Below are 18,959 nucleotides of genomic sequence, written 5' to 3' on the forward strand. Positions count from 1 at the left end.
AAATTTTTCATAAAAATTTATGCATGTTGAAATATGTTATAAAAAATAATTTTGATTTTGATTTTGATTAAAATAATAAAAATAATTATTATTAATTATTTTGCAAATTTTATATATCTTTGTATGTCTATATATTTTATCAACATTTTCACTCATTTACAGATAAAAATTACTTAATCTAATTTTTTAAATAATTAAATATATAATTTTTTTATTATAATATATTCAATAGGACGAATGGGGTTGAGAAAAAAATGGAAAAGAAAATTTTGCCCTCATCATAGTGGCTGAAGAAAACTTTATTTTTGGTAAAAATTTTGAGTGCGTTTTGTTTCCGATAAATAAAAATAGTATAGATATTAATGGTAACTGTCAAATATTAAGATATGGTTAGTGGAAATAGAGGGTGATTTAATTAGGAACAATTTGGTATTTACATATTTATATTTTTATTTATGGTCCTTCTAAATAATTATAATTTTTAAGATCTTTATAAGAAATATAACTTTTTCCGGTCCTTCTCTCTAATTTTCCCTTTAATGATTTATCATTCTATCTAATTTTCATTATAATCTTCAAACAATTAATTTATAAATAATAAAAAATTAGTTAAAATTAATTGAAAATAATAAAGAGGTTACAAATATACTTCTGATTTCAAGTACTCCTACGGTCTTATTTATAAGCTAGAAAAAGAATTTTTTTTATCTATTTATAAGTCATCTCATTAAATTTTTAATATAAATGTACTATTTTACCTTTTATTTATTATAGTGTAAATGATTATTTTTTTAATAATAATCCGCTTTTACAAACTAATTTATTTATAAAAGTTAATCCAAATATAAATCACATTACTCAATCTAATTTTATTTAATGTAATTTTTTCAAAAATCAAATAAAAATAAGTTATTTTTTTGTGTCACTGCAAACGGACCATAGTCTCCATCCAACTAGCTTTTGCGAGGAAATGGTATGGATATACTCCTCAGTGAGGTCACATTCCCCACTGACCATCATCTACCCAATGGTGCATAAGAAATTGTCACTTTTTGTGGAATGTGCACCTTGCTGTTAAGCTGGCTCGAGCGACTTCACTGCATTGATGCTGCATTTGATCAAGCTTGTGTGTCGCATCTCCCCCAGAAATTGTCACGTGATCCATCTTTCTACTTCCAATGCAACCCAAAGCCAAAAATATTTTTGAACAAATACATTCTCTTTCCATACGGGTAACCTTCATGAAGCTCTCTCACTTTTTTACACCTGCAACATACCCATTGGCTCGTCTTTGTCTCGTCAAACCTGTGCCACTTTGTTTCATGCCTGTGCACGCCATAAGTATCTCCCTGGAGGCACGGGTCTGCATCATTACTTACTTGAGAGAGACCCCTCAATCAAATATGACCTCTTTGTTACCAATCATATTATGAATATGTACTGCAAGTGTGGCCAGATGGCTGATGCCCACTACCTGTTTGATCAATGTCCCAAAGAAATATTGTCTCTTGGACTGCCCTCATTTCGGGATACGCTCAATCTGGCCGTGTGAGAGAATGTTTCACTCTCTTCTCCAGCCTTATGGAGCACTGCCGCCCTAATGAATTTGCTTTTGCAAGTTTGCTTAGTGCTTGTGAGGAGCATGGCATCAATTGTGGCAGGCAGGTACATGCAGTTGCATTGAAAATTTGTTTGGATGCCAATGTATATGTTGCGAATTCTCTTATTACCATGTATTGCAAGTGTTCTGGCTACGGTGGAGTTTTTGATGATAAAACAGATGAGGGCTGGACCATTTTTAAGTCAATGGAGTTCCGAAATCTTATTTCTTGGAATTCAATGATTGCAGGATTTCAATCTCGTGGACTTGGCGACCAGGCCATTTGCCTGTTTACACAAATGTATCAGCATGGCATTGGGTTTGACCGTGCCACCCTACTTAGTGTCCTTTCTTCCTTGTCTGAATGCAGTAATACTGATGATATTGGCAGACATCTCTGGAGGTGTTTCCAATTGCATTGTCTCTCTATCAAAAGTGGGTTTATTTCACAAGTTGAAGTGAGAACTACATTGCTCAAATCCTATGCAGATCTTGGCGGGTGCAATTCTGACTGTTATAGGCTCTTCTCTGAAACAAGTTCTTATCAAGATATTGTCTTATGGACTGCTATTATCACAGTGTTTGCAGAACAAGATCCTGAGCATGCCCTTTTTCTCTTCTGCCAAATGCATCGGAATGACTTTGTACTGGATTGGCATGCATTCTCAATTGTCTTAAAGGCTTGTGCAGTCTTTGTTACTGAGCAGCATGCCTTGGCGGTTCACTCGCAAGTAATTAAAAAGGGTTTTCAAGAAGACACTGTAATTGCAAACGCGTTGATCCATGCTTATGCAAGGTGTGGCTCCTTAGTATTCTCTGAACAAGTATTTGATGAGATGGATTGCCACGATTGGTTTCCTGGAATTCAATGCTCAAATCTTATTCCTTACATGGAAAAGCTAGAGAAGCACTGCAGCTGTTTCAGCAGATGAATGTCAATCCAGATTCTGCAACTTTTGTTGCTCTCCTCTCAGCTTGCAGCCATGCTGGCTTGTTGAAGAAGGAGTGAAAATATTTAACGCTATGCCTCAAAAATTATGGACATGCTCCTCAGCTAGATCACTATGCCTGCATGGTTGACCTTTTTGGACGGGCTGGGCGAATGGTTGAGGCTAATGATTTGATACACAAGATGCCAATGAAACCTGATTCTGTAATCTGGAGTGCATTACTTGGATCTTGCAGAAAGCATGGTGAGGCCCACTTGGCCAAATTAGCAGTTGATAAACTTATGGAGTTAGAGCCTAAAAATTCATTGGGCTATGTGCAAATGTCAAACATATATTCTTCCGCTGGTAGTTTTAATGAAGCTAGCTTGATTAGGAAGAAATGAGAGGCTCTAGGGTGAGAAAAGAACCTGGATTAAGCTGGATTGAGATTGGAAAGAAGGTTCATGAGTTTGCCTCAGGAGGTCAACGCCATCCACAGAGGGAGCTCATACTCAACAGGCTTGAAATATTGATTAGACAGTTAAAGGAAAAGGGTTATGTGCCAGAGACAAGCGTTGCCTTGTACGACACAGAAGAGGAGAACAAAGAGGAGCAATTGTTCCATCATAGTGAGAAGATGGCATTGGTATTTGCCATAATGAATGAAGGCGGTTTGCCTTATGGTGGTAATGTCATAAAAATTATCAAGAACATTCGTATTTGTGTAGATTGCCATAACTTCATGAAATTAGTATCAGATGCATATCGAAAGGAGATTATTGTGAGAGACTCAAACCGCTTCCACCACTTTAAAGATGCCCGATGCTCGTGTAATGACTATTGGTGACATATTAACGTAATGCCCCATATCTAGTACACTACTTTTTTTAACTGCCGGTTTCTTATTTGCCATGTACATGATTAACATAGTCATGATTGACTTGTGATTTTTAGAATTTCTAGAAATGGTTATTGAGCTAATGTAAATTGATACTTTTAAGTGTCCTAGCCTGAGGTTTGGGTATATCTTAACTATGATTTCTCCTGAAATATGTAACAACTGTGGTTTTTACCTTTTGCTTTCAAAATCACTAACAGTGATTATTCCTTTTCTTTCCATTTGTCTAGCTGAATGAACTTTATGTTGTTATCCAGGAGCTGCAAGATATGGGGTACAAGACGCGGGGAAGTTCCATGCTTTTGATGTTTGAAGCATTTGCTTAAGCAGGAAACGTATTTGTGCTGCGGAAGGTATGTCATGGAATGAAAGCTGCAGCTTATTCTCCTGCAAAGAATTTTGGCAGAATAGTTAGAGGACAAGAGAGCTGTTTACCAGAAAATCTAAGATGCTTTGCTGATCCAAAAACGAGGTGGGGAGAAATATGAAACGTTGATTATGTACTGCAGAGATCATTGACTAGACTAAGGTGTGGCACTGGTGCATGAAATAAGTGAGAGGCTTGTTTTGGAACTTAAGCTGGACACATTCTTCATTACAATATTCAGCAAGCAACAATGAACTAGCTGAGGAACTTTTTGAGGAGTCTAGATCAAATAATTATGACCTTAACTGTTGTTTCTTCGGCATAATGATGAGAGTTTTGAGAAATTCGGGGAATCATTGGAAAGCTGGAAATCTATTTGTCCTGGTGAAATAAGCGGGTATTTGAGCCCATAATTGCCACCATGCACTTGCTTATGGCTTCTTATGGAATCTCTAACATCCTGAATGCTCTCTACCCTAAGCCTCTGTTACAGATGCACGTCTCAAACATAAATAAGTTTGGAGACAAAGGTTCAGGAAGATGAAGGAAATAGTCTTGGAACTAGATCAGCGAATATGGATATGCTTTATCAGAGGTGCGAGCTTATAATGGATGATAACTAAAGCATGCTTGTTCATAAGCTTCTGGGAGAAAAATCCGAATAATTTCAGAGGTGGGCCGACATTAAGAGAAACTAGAACCTCTGGAAGACAATGGAGCTCTAAATTTGGTGAATGCTTTGACGGATCTCTTTTGTGAATTTGAATTTCAGGTCAGCACCTCTCTTGTATATCGTAAAATCACTTTAAAAAGCTAATTCAACCAGCCAGATAGTTTTGTTGGGGGTGAGAAGATGCTGAAACATACTGGATCTGAGGAAGTGGGCAAACCAAAGGAAAAGGGAGAAACTACAGGAGAGGCCAAATTATCTGTGAAAACAAATAACAGTACTGGAGTTGACGCGTAATCTCATCTTTGGGCGCCCAATATATCCCAACAACTTTATTTTTATTTTAAATGAAATGTCTAGTCGGTGTTATTGCCTAGCGTTTACCTCAGGAACTTATAAAAAATAAAATTATAATTTATTAAAAGAGGGGTAGCTAATATTCTTAAACTATAAAAATAATGTGTATCTTTCTAATTTTACTTGTCGCTAAAGTAAACGACTCCAAGTATTGTTTAGGAATTAAAAATATGGCAACTTATTATAATTAAGGAAGGGTAAGATTAAAAAAATAATTTAATTACCACGTATTTATCTTATATTTAAGACAAAATATTTTCAAAAACCATATAATGAGGTGACGATGCAATACATATAGGATGAAGACTCATTTGGCAACCAGAAGTATTTTTGTAGATATGTTTAACGTCCTAAAATTTATTGTAATTTATTCAGCATCTTAAAAAATAGGTATGTCCAAGCTCTAATACCTTTAAAATTGCTGAAACACTACCTCAGAATGTTTGATGCGCATTACTTAACAGTTGAAGAGTTAACAACGAGGTTAAAATTATTTCTAAAAAAATCAATACTTTGAGGATAAAATCACCCCACAAAAGGCCACATGAAAAAATATTTTTATATGGTCCTTTATACCCCACACACACACACATATATATGTATATAAACTCTCTTAATCTGCACTGCTTTACTGGATAAATCCTTTCCGGCCAGCGCGGCTGATTGGTCTTATTGACTGATCCCCAACACAGACTTTCTCAGGGGCGTGACTTTTTTCTCTGATGCCAAGCTTTATCGTCTTCGCTTTCAGTTGCTGTGGTTTCCTGTAAAGGACTATGAGGACTCTGAGCCTATCCCTTCCCTCTTCTCCTTCTTCATTCCCCAAAGACTCCAACTTTGAGCGTCTTACTCTCTCTCGCAGTTTCAGTGTCCCACAACTCCACAAAGCCATTTCCACCCTCACCTCACCCATCGCCACCATGACACACGCCTCCGCCTCCTCGACTCCTCCATTCTCCTCAAGCATGCATCAGGTCTCGTAATTTTGAGCTTGGGAAGCTCATTCATCGCAAGTTGATCGAGTCTGGACTCGAGATGGACTCGGTTCTTCTCAATTCACTCATCAGCCTCTACTCCAAATGCGGCCAGTGGGAAACTGCGCTTTCTGTATTCCAGAGTATGGGTGATAATAGGAGGGACTTGGTCTCTTGGAGTGCAATGATTTCGTGCTTTGCCATTAATAACATGGAATATGATGCCCTTGTCACTTTTCTTGACATGCTTGAACATGGGCTTTTCCCTAATGAGTATTGCTTTACGGCAGTTATCAGAGCGTGTTCTAATGCTCTGTATGTTTCCATCGGGCATGCAATATTTGGTTTTCTATTAAAGAGTGGGTATTTCGATTCCGATGTGTATGTTGGTTGTGCATTAATTGATATGTTTGCGAAGGGCAGCAGTGATATTGATTCTGCCCGTTTGGTGTTTGAGAAAATGCGGGAGAGAAATGTAGTTACTTGGACCTTGATGATCACACGATTTGCACAGCTGGGCTGCCCTGGAGATGCCACTGATTATTTTTTCAGAACGTTACTAACTGGGTATAAACCAGATAGGTTTACTCTAACCGGTGTTGTATCAGCTTGTGCGGAGTTGGGATCGTTATCACTTGGGCGGCAATTACATTCTTGGGTTGTAAGGTCGGGAATGGCTTCAGATGTGTGCGTGGGTTGTAGTTTGGTCGACATGTATGCAAAATGTTCGGCTGATGGATCAGTGGAACATTCTAGGAAAGTATTTGATCACATGCCAAACCATAATGTTATGTCTTGGACTGCACTTATCACAGGATATGTTCAAGGTAATGGCCAAGATCAGGAAGCCATAAATTTGTTTCATGACATGATTCAGGGTCATGTGGCACCAAATCATTTTACATTTTCTATTGTTCTGAAGGCTTGTGCAAATCTTCCTGATTTACACTTTGGTGAGCAGCTTCATGCCCAAACGGTTAAACTTGGTCTTTCCTCAGTAAATTGTGTAGGAAATTCTCTTGTTAGCATGTATGCTAGGTCTGGAAGAATGGAATGTGCTCGCAAATCCTTTGATATTCTCTTTGAGAAGAATTTGATTTCTTATAACACACTTGTAGATGCCTATGCTAAAAATTTCAATTCCGAAGAAGCCTTTGAATTTTTTCATGAAATCGAACAAACTGGTGTAGGGGCTAATTCCTTTACATTTTCTAGCCTCTTGAGTGGAGCTGCTAGTATTGGTGCAATAGGTAAAGGAGAACAAATTCATGCTCGAGTTCTCAAGTTGGGATTTGGGTCAGACCTCTGCATCAATAATTCTTTAATCTCTATGTACTCTAGGTGTGGAAACATAGAAGCTGCTTTACAAGTTTTTGCTGACATGGGAAATCGCAATGTCATATCTTGGACTTCCATTATAACTGGTTGTGCAAAGCATGGATTTGCTTCAAAAGCATTAGAAGTGTTTTATGAGATGCTTGAAGCTAGGGTAATGCCTAATGAGGTCACCTACATTGCAGTTTTATCAGCATGCAGTCATGCAGGTTTGATCAATGAGGGATGGAGGCACTTCAATTCCATGTATGAAATCCACAGTGTTGTCCCAAGAATGGAACATTATGCTTGCATGGTTGATTTGCTGGGCCGATCTGGGTCACTTTCAGAAGCTATTGATTTTATTAACTCAATGCCTTTCAAGGCTGATGCTCTAGTATGGCGTACATTCCTTGGATCTTGTCAGGTTCATGGTAACACTGAGCTTGGGGAGCATGCTGCAAAAATGATCCTTGAGCAGCAACCTCATGATCCTGCTGCCTATGTGCTACTATCAAACCTGTATGCATCAGAAGGACGATGGGAAGATGTTGCAGAAATTAGAAAGAACATGAAGCAGAAAAATTTAACAAAAGAAGCAGGTTGCAGTTGGGTTGAGGTGGAAACGAGGTGCACAAATTCCATGTAGGGGATACTTCACACCCTGAAGCTGAGAAGATCTATAATGAACTTAATAACTTGGCTTTGAAAATTAAAAAGGTTGGCTATGTCCCTGATACAGATTTTGTCCTTCATGATGTGGAGGATGAGCAGAAGGAACAATATTTGTTTCAACATAGTGAGAAAATTGCAGTAGCTTTTGCTCTTATTGGTATCCCCAAACCAAAGCCTATTAGGGTATTCAAAAACCTTCGGGTTTGTGGGGACTGTCATTCTGCAATCAAGCATATTTCACTTGTAACGGGAAGAGAAATAATTGTCAGAGATGCGAACAGGTTTCATCATATGAAGGATGGGATATGCTCTTGCCGTGATTATTGGTGACTGAGATTGAAGTTACATCCAATTGAACATAGCCTTCTAAAGTGACCTGGACTGACAGATTAGAAAACTAGTAGCCTTTGATTGGTGTCTGTACTGGACTATGCCAGAAAAATTTCAGAATGTATTTTTGACATTCCGAAAAAAGAAAAGAAAATTAAATGTATATAATGCACTTTAGAAAGATGGAGAGAGGCCCAAAAAGAGATGATGAATGTAAAGATCGCATGTGAGTCCGTCAATAAATAGTTTCTATTGTGGCACCTTTTCTATAAATGTAGATAATTTAATTTTTCAAGGTTGAAATCAATTTTGTCCGTTCCTTAGTTAATTCTATAATTTTATTTAGATGTCTTGGGTCTCGCAGTCATACTTTATCGATTTCCTTGATTTCCCTGACTGAAGGCTTTTAGACTCCTGAGAGCTGCAAGTGCTGTTATGCTGAATTTTTGCTGTAGTCTTTATTTGGTTGTGCGCTTCAGTTCCTCTGCTGCATGTGTTGACCACTGAGTTGCACTGAATTTTTGCCGAGTTGTACAGAAAATCTTGAAAGCCAATTCCTGGTAATTCTTAGTTTTTGAACACAAAGCGACAGATTTGTGAACCAGAATTTTGAATGAATGCATTCACTGAATTTTTCTGCTGCAGTTAATTGATTCTGAGATCGCTTTGCTTTTGAAGCTTTTCTGTTTTGACAATTTTGGTCACTTACCATGTGTTTCTTTTCTTTGTTTCCTTTGCTGAGTCCTTACCTTCTGAATTCAAACTGCCACCTTCTGAATTCGCCTTTAAATCCCTTTTGCTGTGGTGCATTGTGCTCGACGGTGTTTCTTTTTTATTTATTTTATACTACTTCTGGTTTTTAATATAAGAGCTTGTTAACTAATTTGAGTAGATTAAGAAAACCAGTTAAGTTAGTTATTTGTAATAAATAGATGTTTTTCCTAAAATATCCTTGCTAATCAAATTTATTGGTTAGAACTACTATTATTACAAGAATTATTTTGAAAAAAATACTCCTCCGGTCCTTATTATAAGACCCAATTTGACTTTTATTTGGTCCTAATTATAAGACCCAATTTATTTCTCTCTTAATTTATACATTTTTTTCCAAGATAATCCTTCTAATAATGATAGTTTTAACCAATATACTTAATTAGCAAGGATATTTTAGGAATAACAACACTTATTTATTATAAATAACCAACTTAACTTACTTCCTTAATCTCCTCAAATAAGTCAATTGGGTCTTATAATTAGGACCGGAGGAATAGATAAATATGAAAGACAAAGTGGATTAGGGTTTTATATCTAGGACAAAATAAAAGTCAAACAAGATCTTATATTAAGGACCAAAGGTAGTATAATTTAAACTCTCACAAGCATGTCAATGCTAAATTCAAACCTAAGACCTCATCCAAACATGGCAGGTGGCATTGCCGCACGGCACCTTGCTGTTGACTCTCAATGGTGCTTTGAATCTGGTTCAAATTGCTGGATTTTCACTTTTCTGTCCAGAACCGCACAGCGCAAGCTTAATTATTAGCTTTCATACTAGTAACTCTCACGCATTGTTGGAACAGAGCTATTGTTTTATAGACCTGAAATTCCTTCAGCTTGCCTCCCCCCCCCCCCCCGGGTCACTAGATTGTATACCCTTGTGTGAAACTAAATAACATTCTGGGAGTTTTCCTCAGTTTTGAACAAAAGTGATAAATTTGTGGGCCGAGCCTTTGATTCTACATAGTTGCATGTTTTGTTTAATTTTGCACTTCTGCAATTGCTCTTCGGTTCCTTCTTGATTTCTGTTGTTTGCGTGTCAATACTTCGCTTGTTGTTTTGCAATTGAGTTGAATCAATTTTTTTTGCTGAAGTTTCGATGTTAAATTGTCCGAATACACGTGGAAGTGGATTTTCAGTAAAATTACATCATCATGAGCATTGAGGTATCCATACAATTTAGTCGCCTAGTCTTGAGGTCCGTCCAAGGATCACAACATGCAATAACGATTTCGTTAAATTGTAGAAATTAGAGATCTAAAAATCTTTGATCATAAGACAATATCTATTTACAGTAGAAGTTAATGAAGCTGTACAGTTGTGAGTTTATATTGTTTGGGTTTGGCCTCTTGCTTTACTTTGAACCAACAGCCGTGAAAGTCTTTTGTATGCCTAACGCACCTTTCTTGGACAACTCAGCTTCCTTGATATACTTCCTTTTCCTTAGTTGCTTGATCTTCCTAAGCCTTTTTGGGTCAACAATTTTCTTTCTTTTTTCCAACTTCTCTTTCCTTCCCTCTAAATCAGCTTCAATGGCTTTAGTTCTCTTATCATCAGGTAATAAAGCCAATCTAGAAAATTTCTTGGGGCTCACTATTCCCAATCTCTCTTTGATCTCCTTGAAAGCTGGAACAAGGCCACGTCTTATGAAGCATCCTTCAACAAGCTGCATAGAATTTAATTCTGGGATGTTTGAGGCATCTTTTAACTCCAGATCCAAGCAAAATGGGGAATCTTTTAACCACATTCTGAGGGAGTGAGCCTTCGCTACAAGGACCCCAGTGCGCGTCTTACATGGAAGAAAAGGCGACCCCATTTCCCAAAGGCATGCCTTCAATGTATTATTGAGGGAAACCATGTTATATTCAGCCGTTCCTGTTATAAGCACAACTGATTTTGGCGACTCTGGACAACCCTGCAACGAAGCATCCTGCCATAACAAAAATCCAAGATGTAATTAATGGTAAATCTAGCCAACCACGTCAGCGCACAAGCTTTCATAATAAGACCAAACTGAATGAAAAGAATATAGAAAAATAAGTATGTGGCATATCAGCAATCACGAGCGGGTGTCCAACTATAATAGAGTTTGGGTAGTCTTTGAAGTTTGGATATAAAACGACAGCAGACCAGCCTCAGACACACGCAGCCCTTCAAAGATTTTTGTTCTCATTAACAACTTTTTTTCTTGGGTGGGTGAAATAATGAAGATCTATAATCATCTCACATAAAATCTCAATTCTCAATGAAGAATGATCAAATTGAGACTATTATAATTGCATAATTTTTCTCTCCACCAAATGCTTGGTTGGTGAATACGCAAAAACCTGGAAAAAAAGAAATAATAAACATAAAATTATGCCTTTGATCAGAAAGTGCAGGGTTTTGTTTGTCAAGAATCAGAGAGAGAACTAGGTAGGAATCAATTAGTGTGGAATCATTTAATTCATTGACATCTAAAACATTTTCCTCTTATGCTTAAACATTGTCAGAATACCAGACGGGTGACTTCTTACGGTCATGCATATGCCTTAAAACTTAATAGCGCATACTTTGAATGCACGGATTGAATTAGTCTGTGTGTGTCACACGACAGGCTTCAGTAGGAAAAGGAACTTGCCTGCATGTGATCAAGCCATAAAGTAAGACCAACAAGAGCTGAGCCAGCAGATAATTTTCGAAAATCTGCACCCCAATCCTTCTCAGCAACTCTACAGTTAACAGATACATGTATCAAGCAATTTAAAGGGAAACTCTAAAAATTGGTGAGATAAATCGTGTCTAACACTGAAAATTGCTCTTCTAAGACCATAAATCACCATTTGTTTCGCTGACTAGTTAGGCCACCTTTTTAGTCTCACTGTTGTTTTCTTTTGGTTGTTTTCAATTTATCCAGTCACTCAAAAAATATGTCTCAGCAGTTTCTAACTTCAATAGAGGCATAGCACAACTTTTTTTTTTTGGTTCACACCAACCTAAAGATATCATGGCGATAGATGCTTCTTTTGATTGCCAGCTGGAAAACCCATGATGCAGTAGCCCGAAGTTCAAATGCCCACAAGAGATCCACCAAAGCATTGACAAAATTAAAGGCTGCATTGTCTTCCAAAGGTTGTATTTTCTCCAAATACTGGTCCACTTCTAAAACTATTGACTCGCATTTTTCTCTCAGAAGCCTACAGATCAAGTAACACACTTTAATGGACATTTATATATAATTACACATGTACGCATATATGTATGTATATAACAGGTGAAGCTTCCAATCACCACAGAGAACTAATGAATACCTGATTGGAAGATCAAACCCGGCAGCCTGGAGTACACTTAAAAGATTAATGGCCCCGTCTGATTCTTGAGACAAGCTTGCAGCTCTGATGAAGCATGTCCATATTCTGTGGTCTGGTTCCAAACCCACTTCCTTCATCTCCGTGAGCTTTTCAGTCGCAGCTTTAAAGTCTCCATGTTTGAGATATGCATCAATAACAGAGCTATAAGGCAGAGTATCTGAAACTAACCCAGTAGTTCTCAAGTTTTCCAGGACTTTTTCGGCTTCATGAGGCTGCCCAGAGCTGCCATAAGAAACCATAAGCAAGTGCATGGTAGCAACTGTGGGCTCTATGCCTGCTTCCTTCATCACGCCTAATAGATTTTCGGCTTTCATGTGATCCCCAGAATTTCTATATATTTTCATCATTAAATGGTAGAAAGAGCGGTCTAGTCTATAACCATTTGATCTAAGCTCTTCAAAAAGTTCCTCTGCTGGTTCTAGTAACTGTTGCTTGCCAAATGCTGCAATCAAGCTTTTGTATGTGTCCAGCTTAGGTTCCATACCCAATCCTCTCATCTTATGCATCAATGTCGAACCTTCCTCTGGTCTACGATCTCTGCAGTACATTATAATTAAGGTATTGTAAGTTTCCTCATCTGGTTGTAGACCAGAATCTTGGATCTTCCGGTAAACAATAGCCATCTTTTTGAAATCATCAATTCCAGAATACAATTGAAGTATAGAGTTCCAAATTTGAAGATCAGGCTTAAATCCAGCTTCTTCCATCTCACTTAACATGGCTTCTACATCCCTAACACGTTTAGCTTTACACAACAATCTCATCATGATTCTGTAAAGATGCATGGTAGGAAAATAACCTGCAGCTTTCATTCCATGGTATACCTTCTGCACCTCAAATAAGTTTCCTGCCAGAGCAAATGCTTCAAGGATCAACAGTATGGAACTCTTGCTTATCCTAAACCCCATATCTTGCAGTTCTTGAATAACCAAATAAAGTTCATCCAGCCTCCCATCGACAATCAAAGCTTGTAATAGTCCATTTATGGAATCCACAGTTGGGGTAGGACCATCTCTCATCATTGTATTGAAAATAGCTCTAGCTCGTTCATAACAACCACTTAAGGCATAAGCATGTATCAAGGCATTCCAGATTTTTCTATCCACTGTTGAACATCTTTGCTTCAAACTTCCCACTAAACTTTCTGCCTTTTGCCATAGCTTTAACTTTCCATACGTCTCAATGATATCAATATAAACAGACACATTATCAAGTACGATACCCTTTTTTTCTGCATAATACAGCAAGTGGTGGGCTGTCTCTGGGATTTGCATTCTACAGTAGACAAACACCATGCACTGATACAGACAGATAGACGGCTCTAGGCCATGGAATCTCATGTCAGCAAAAATCTGAGAAGCCACCTCAAAGAGGTCATTCTGCTTGCATTCCAGAATAAGAGACTCGTACATAGTATAACCTCTCCTGAACGAACCAAGAGCCCCATTATTTCTATATTCCTCCAAAGCAGCATCTAACTTTTGAGCCTTGCAAAGTATAATGATAAGTGCCTCAGTTAGCAGTTGACTCGAGTCTGGAGCACGCTCTTTCAGGAACTCGAGCAGTTCACATGCTTCTGAATATCTAGCGGAAGAACTGTATTTACTCATAATTGATAATAGAGTCTCATGATCCAATTCATAGCCCTTGCAGATGGCAACTTTCAATTTTTTAGCAGCATGATCGAAGCATTCTCCTTTTATAAGAACAGAACAAAGAACTTGTGGATTCATACCACTTCGTTCTTCAAGATCACTTACAATGTCATCAACAACTTCCCACTTGTTTTCCCTCACAAGAACTCGTAACATGGTCTCATAAAGGGTATTATCTGGTGTGAAGCCTTCACGAACCATTTCCTTATACAACATCATTGCCTTTTTAACCTCATTGAACCTCATAAAGATATCCAACATAACTGAATAGGCTAAACGGTCAGCTTTGATCCCTGACTTAACCATGCATTTAAATGTCTCCTCGGCCTCCACTCTCTTTCCAGCCTTGGCATAAGCACATATCAAAGCACTATAAGTATGCAAAGTGGGCTTCACTCCTGCATCCAACATTTCAGACATCACATTTGCAGCTTCCACAATTTTATTTGCCTTTCCAAGTGAATCAATTAAAACAGTATACGTAACAGCATCTGGATTTTGCCCAGATAATTTCATGTCTCTGTAAAGCTGTAGTGCCTGGTCACACTGGCCTTGCTTTCCATACATGTTTATGATAGTATTGTATGTCATCTCATCCTTACCCAACCCAATTTTCACCATTTCTTCACAAAAATCCCTAACCTTCTCTGCATTTCCTTCTCTTGAATAAGCATACAATAAGGAATTATACGTTACTGCATCAGGGAAAAATCCTTTAGATTCCAGTTCTTTAAAGAGATGCTCAGCTTTCCCAGAATGGCCACACCTACCGTATACTGAAATCATAGCATTGTATGTCCACAGGTCAGGTTGACACTTGTTTTTCTCCATGTCATTAAAAATCTTGATTGCTTCCTCCAAATTCGACTCTCTTGAGCAAGCACTTATAAGGGTATTATAAGTAATTATGTCTGGTCTAATACCTGATCTCCTAACTTCATCTAAAAGTTGAAGAGCTAAATCAGGCACCATAGCGCCAGACTTCATCCTGGCGTTAATCAAAGTATTGAAACTCACCAGGTCTGGTTCGCATCCTCGTTCACCCATTAAATCGAGCAGCTCTTGTACCTTCTTGAATCGACCGTTCCGTGCATAGACACCCATCATTGCATTATATACTTGGACTGTATTTTCCATGTCTAACTCCGCCCGCGTGAATATTTCCACAGCTAACGCTTCTTGATTAGCTTTCCCCAGCACCGACAAGATTGTCGCAAGCATCCTCGCATTCGGCGAGTACCAATGCCGCAAATTCAACCATTCATAGACTTCAAGTGCACGTTGCCAGCTCTTTTGCCCAACCCATTTCACCACAAAGCAAAAATCAGTTGGCGTCATCTGAACCTTCCGATCGTCCAACACATCCGCTACGAAATCCTCGGACTTTAAAGCTAGAATCCTATCTGTCAAATACTGTACTCTCTCCCTCCAATCTTTTGCTCTTATCAGCGCCAATTTATTCATTTTCTTTACCCTCGTCTTGCTACGCCTCCCCAACGTTTCCTGTGATTCATCGTTCACATCACTGGGGGAAACATTATCGAGGTCCTCCTGGGTTTCCTCTTTGGCCTCAAAAAACCCTGCATTCTCAACGGATGAAGAAACTTCCCTGTCTTCCACATGCGTCTGTGTAGATGGGTACATCTCTGAGAGCTTCAGGTGGGGCCATCTGATTGAAGGGGAGGCTCTGCTATATGTGAACTTCTGCGCAGTGGCACTCTTGCGATTCTCATTATCACTGTGGTTGAGTTCTTCAGAGCCATTGCTGGTGGCATCAATGGAAGGCGAAGCTGTAGAGGTTGAAGAGCAAGGCAAAGGAAGAACAGTGTTTCGTGGTATCTTGGAACAAGTTGAAGAAGAAGACTTCGAATTGGGATCAGTTCGCTGAACTGAGGAAATCGGTGCGAAGGGCAATACCCGTGAACCCAACATGATTGTTTGGCGGAGACAACATTAGGAGATGATATATTTTATCCGCGGAAGATTATTTTTTTATGGAGCGATGGAAAAAATATACTGCCTCGTTTCAGATATCGTTTGATTTATATTTGGACTCTAAATATAAAGTTCTAATTTATTTTTTTCTAATATTTATATATTTTTTAACATAATTTTTCTAATAATAGTAATTCTAACCAATATATTTGATTAACAAAAATATTTTAAAAAAGACAATATCTATGTATTACAAATAACTAATTTAACTTATTTATTTAATATTCTCAAATTAGTCAACTAACTCTTATAGTAAGGACAAGAGGTAATATTAAATTTGAATTTTACTTTATATTTATCATCACACAGGTATGTTTCTCCTGTAAATATCATACTACTTACTTTTGCTATTTAATATAAGAATTAGTTAACTAATTTAAATAGATTAAGAAAATTAGTTATTTTAGTTATTTATAATAAATATATGTTGTTTTTTCTAAAATATTATTACTAATCAAATATATTGGTTAGAGCCATTATTATTACGACTAACTTAAATAAAATGAATAAATATGAGAGATAAAATAAATTGGGATCTTATACTTAGGACTAAAATAAAAGTCAAATGAATTCTTATATTAAAGATTGAAAATAGTATTTAGAATTTAAAATAAGATTATATTAGATTTCCAACCATGACAGTTTAGCAATATATAAATATAAATAAATAAAAATAAAACTAAAATAAATTATATGTATATTTTTTTTTTTTGGAAAAATTATTGTAGAATCTCATATAAAAGAAATAATCACTAAAAAGTGATGAAATCTTCAAATAATTGTTAATCCCTAGAAACCTGAGTGTGAGAGATTCGAAATGTGCACTTTAACAGCAAAATAATACACACACACACATGTTTAACCCTTCAATGTTAATACCGTTAATATTATCAAGAAATGGTCTGTGGATATTTTCTTGGAGCAAAGGATTAGGAATCATATTGATGACCATGGAAAATCCTTAGTTGGTGCAATTTGTCGGGGCATTTGGAAGGGGAGATGTGATTACGTTCTCAATGACATTTGAGTGGATCCCATGAGAGTCACAACAGATGGATCTTTCACAAGGCAAAATGAAGAGGCAGGCATAGGAGTCATCTGTAGAGACAGTCATGGTGCTTACTTGGGAGGAATTAGGAGGAAAGTTAATGATAATCGGTCTATTTGAATTCACGCTCCAAACTACTTATAAGCAGCCTATTGCAAATAAACACATTTAAACAATTTATACTTTGTTTGGATGATCTTTATGCCCATTTGATTTATGAGCTAAAAGCTCATTTCAATTGCACGATTTTAAAAGCTATTTCATCCTACTTATTACTTTTCAAATTGTGCTTAATAGGGGGTCAGTAAGACTATCTCTCTGCCTTCAATGTTGAAGTCCAATCACTGTTCACCCTTATCTGTTTTTTTTTTTTTCACCTATATTCCTTGCTCTCTCCCCCCTCTAAGATTCTTTATCTTCCTCACTTTACATTGTTCCCCAATCCTTCCCATCTTCATTTTCAGTTTTGTGGGCATGTTTTTGGGGAGTTTGATCAAGTATGTTTCATTTAATTTTTCAAAATTATGTTTCACTTTATATTTAGAAAAAAATTTATAATATTCCTAACTTTTTAAAATATATTTCAGTCATTAAATTTCACTCCTTCCTATTAAAATAATTTAAATTCATCATATTATGTAAATTTATTTTTTTGTCATTTTTCACTATTTAATACCTATTTTGGTTTTTTTTTCCAAACTAAACTCATTTATTTAATCATAATCTAAACTACTTTTATTTTTACAAACTAACTTTTACAAAATTCAATCCAAATATAAATAGCATTAACCAATTTCACTTTTTCAAAAATCAAATGAAAAATAAGTTTTTTTTTTTACTACCAATCCAAACAGACCCATTACTGCTTTTCAATCCAAATGCATTGCTTTTAAATTTGGTCTACTTATTTGTGACAAATTTTCAGATCATAAAATTATTATTGAAATGGATTGTGAGAAACTTTTTATATTAATTCAAAATAGATCTCTAGATAAAGTAGAGTGACAAAGTATTTCGTTTCTTTCAAAATCCTTCAACTGATTAATCTGAAACTAGACATTTGTTTTTTCTTAGTTGCTAGGCAAGGAAAATCTAGCAGCTATTGGCAAGAGAGGGATGGCATCCTATGGATTGGTCATGACGGTACCATCTAATCTTCAAAGTATTTTAGATAATGATTCAGTTGGTGGAAGGAGAAGGAACCATGGTTGCTCGTGGCTTGCAAGGTACCATCTAATGTTTCTTTTTCGTCTAATTTTGGACTTGGTTTTTCTTTATTTGTTCTTTAGTCCTTTAGACTAATTGTACCCTTTATTTTGTTTTTAATAAAATATCCTTTTGTTGTTAAAAAAATACTGTTAATATTATTTAACAAAAAATAAAGTGAATCTTCAAAAAATGCAGGATGCCTCACAGGATGTCATATGTGATTTAATGATCCAACATGTCAATTTCAGTTAAAAAGATAACAATAAATCAATGACAAGAGATTCATAATTTTTTTTTAAAAAATTAAGGATGTTAAATTTAAACTTTCAAATGTGAAGGGTTATATATAGTTGACCTAAAATTTATAAGAGTTCTGTATAATTTACCCTATAAAATATTAGTAGCATGGATTCTTCTACCATATATAATGAGGGTGTGTCAAAAAGAACAAGTCTCATTTTGTTCAAGAGTATGGGAGCACAAGGGTATAAATATTAACTTGTATTCTTGGGCTAGTGAATGGGCTTAAAGAAGAAGGAGGATCTCATGAGCATGACCATGAGCCATTGGAGGCAAACGCAATGGAAATCTGGTGATCCTCCCGCACGAATTAGAACGGGACAAGGCACCTTTTTAATTAGAGGTTTAATCTGAAATTAATTTGTAATAATTTTAGAGCTTACTTGAAAGTAGAGGTGAGAATACAGAGCAACTCTGCAGAGCTGGCGGGCTTCAAAGGGTCAGCCTTACAGGGTCAAAATTTTAAAAATACCTGCAATTTGCTAGGCCTGGCCCTTAAACTCATAGGCTT

The 18,959-nt window shown here is 36.7% G+C and overlaps 1 protein-coding gene and 2 pseudogenes across 1 annotated transcript; 2 read left to right on the forward strand and 1 right to left on the reverse strand.

Annotated features, from left to right (window-relative positions):
• The first annotated feature begins 1,485 nt into the window (after window positions 1–1,485).
• On the forward strand, window positions 1,486–4,311 carry LOC114760611 (pentatricopeptide repeat-containing protein At1g71420-like; annotated as a pseudogene).
• A 1,205-nt stretch (window positions 4,312–5,516) lies between these two features.
• Window positions 5,517–8,417, forward strand: LOC114760600 (pentatricopeptide repeat-containing protein At3g49170, chloroplastic-like; annotated as a pseudogene).
• A 1,723-nt stretch (window positions 8,418–10,140) lies between these two features.
• LOC114760588 (pentatricopeptide repeat-containing protein At3g18110, chloroplastic-like) lies at window positions 10,141–15,828 on the reverse strand. The gene is made up of 4 exons (XM_028949847.1): window positions 12,182–15,828; window positions 11,867–12,067; window positions 11,512–11,602; window positions 10,141–10,821 (listed from the first exon to the last, which is right to left on the reverse strand). Exons 1-4 carry the CDS (start codon window positions 15,826–15,828, stop codon window positions 10,246–10,248), a joined length of 4,515 nt encoding a protein of 1,504 aa, XP_028805680.1. The 3' UTR covers window positions 10,141–10,245.
• Window positions 15,829–18,959: the final 3,131 nt, after the last annotated feature.

Source organism: Neltuma alba, unplaced genomic scaffold, assembly GCF_004799145.2.
Source record: "Neltuma alba isolate B1F8T4 unplaced genomic scaffold, ASM479914v2 tig00011004_pilon, whole genome shotgun sequence".
NCBI lineage: Eukaryota > Viridiplantae > Streptophyta > Magnoliopsida > Fabales > Fabaceae > Neltuma > Neltuma alba.

Coding starts and splice junctions, on each gene's coding strand:
- LOC114760588 (XM_028949847.1), bottom strand. CDS start 15,828: ATGTTGGGTTCACGGGTATTGCCCTTCGCACCGATTTCCTCAGTTCAG. Junction 11,603..11,866: donor TATCGCCATGATATCTTTAG/GTTGGTGTGAAC, acceptor TGTTAACTGTAG/AGTTGCTGAGAAGGATTGGG. Junction 10,822..11,511: donor TATGGCTTGATCACATGCAG/GCAAGTTCCTTT, acceptor TTGTTATGGCAG/GATGCTTCGTTGCAGGGTTG.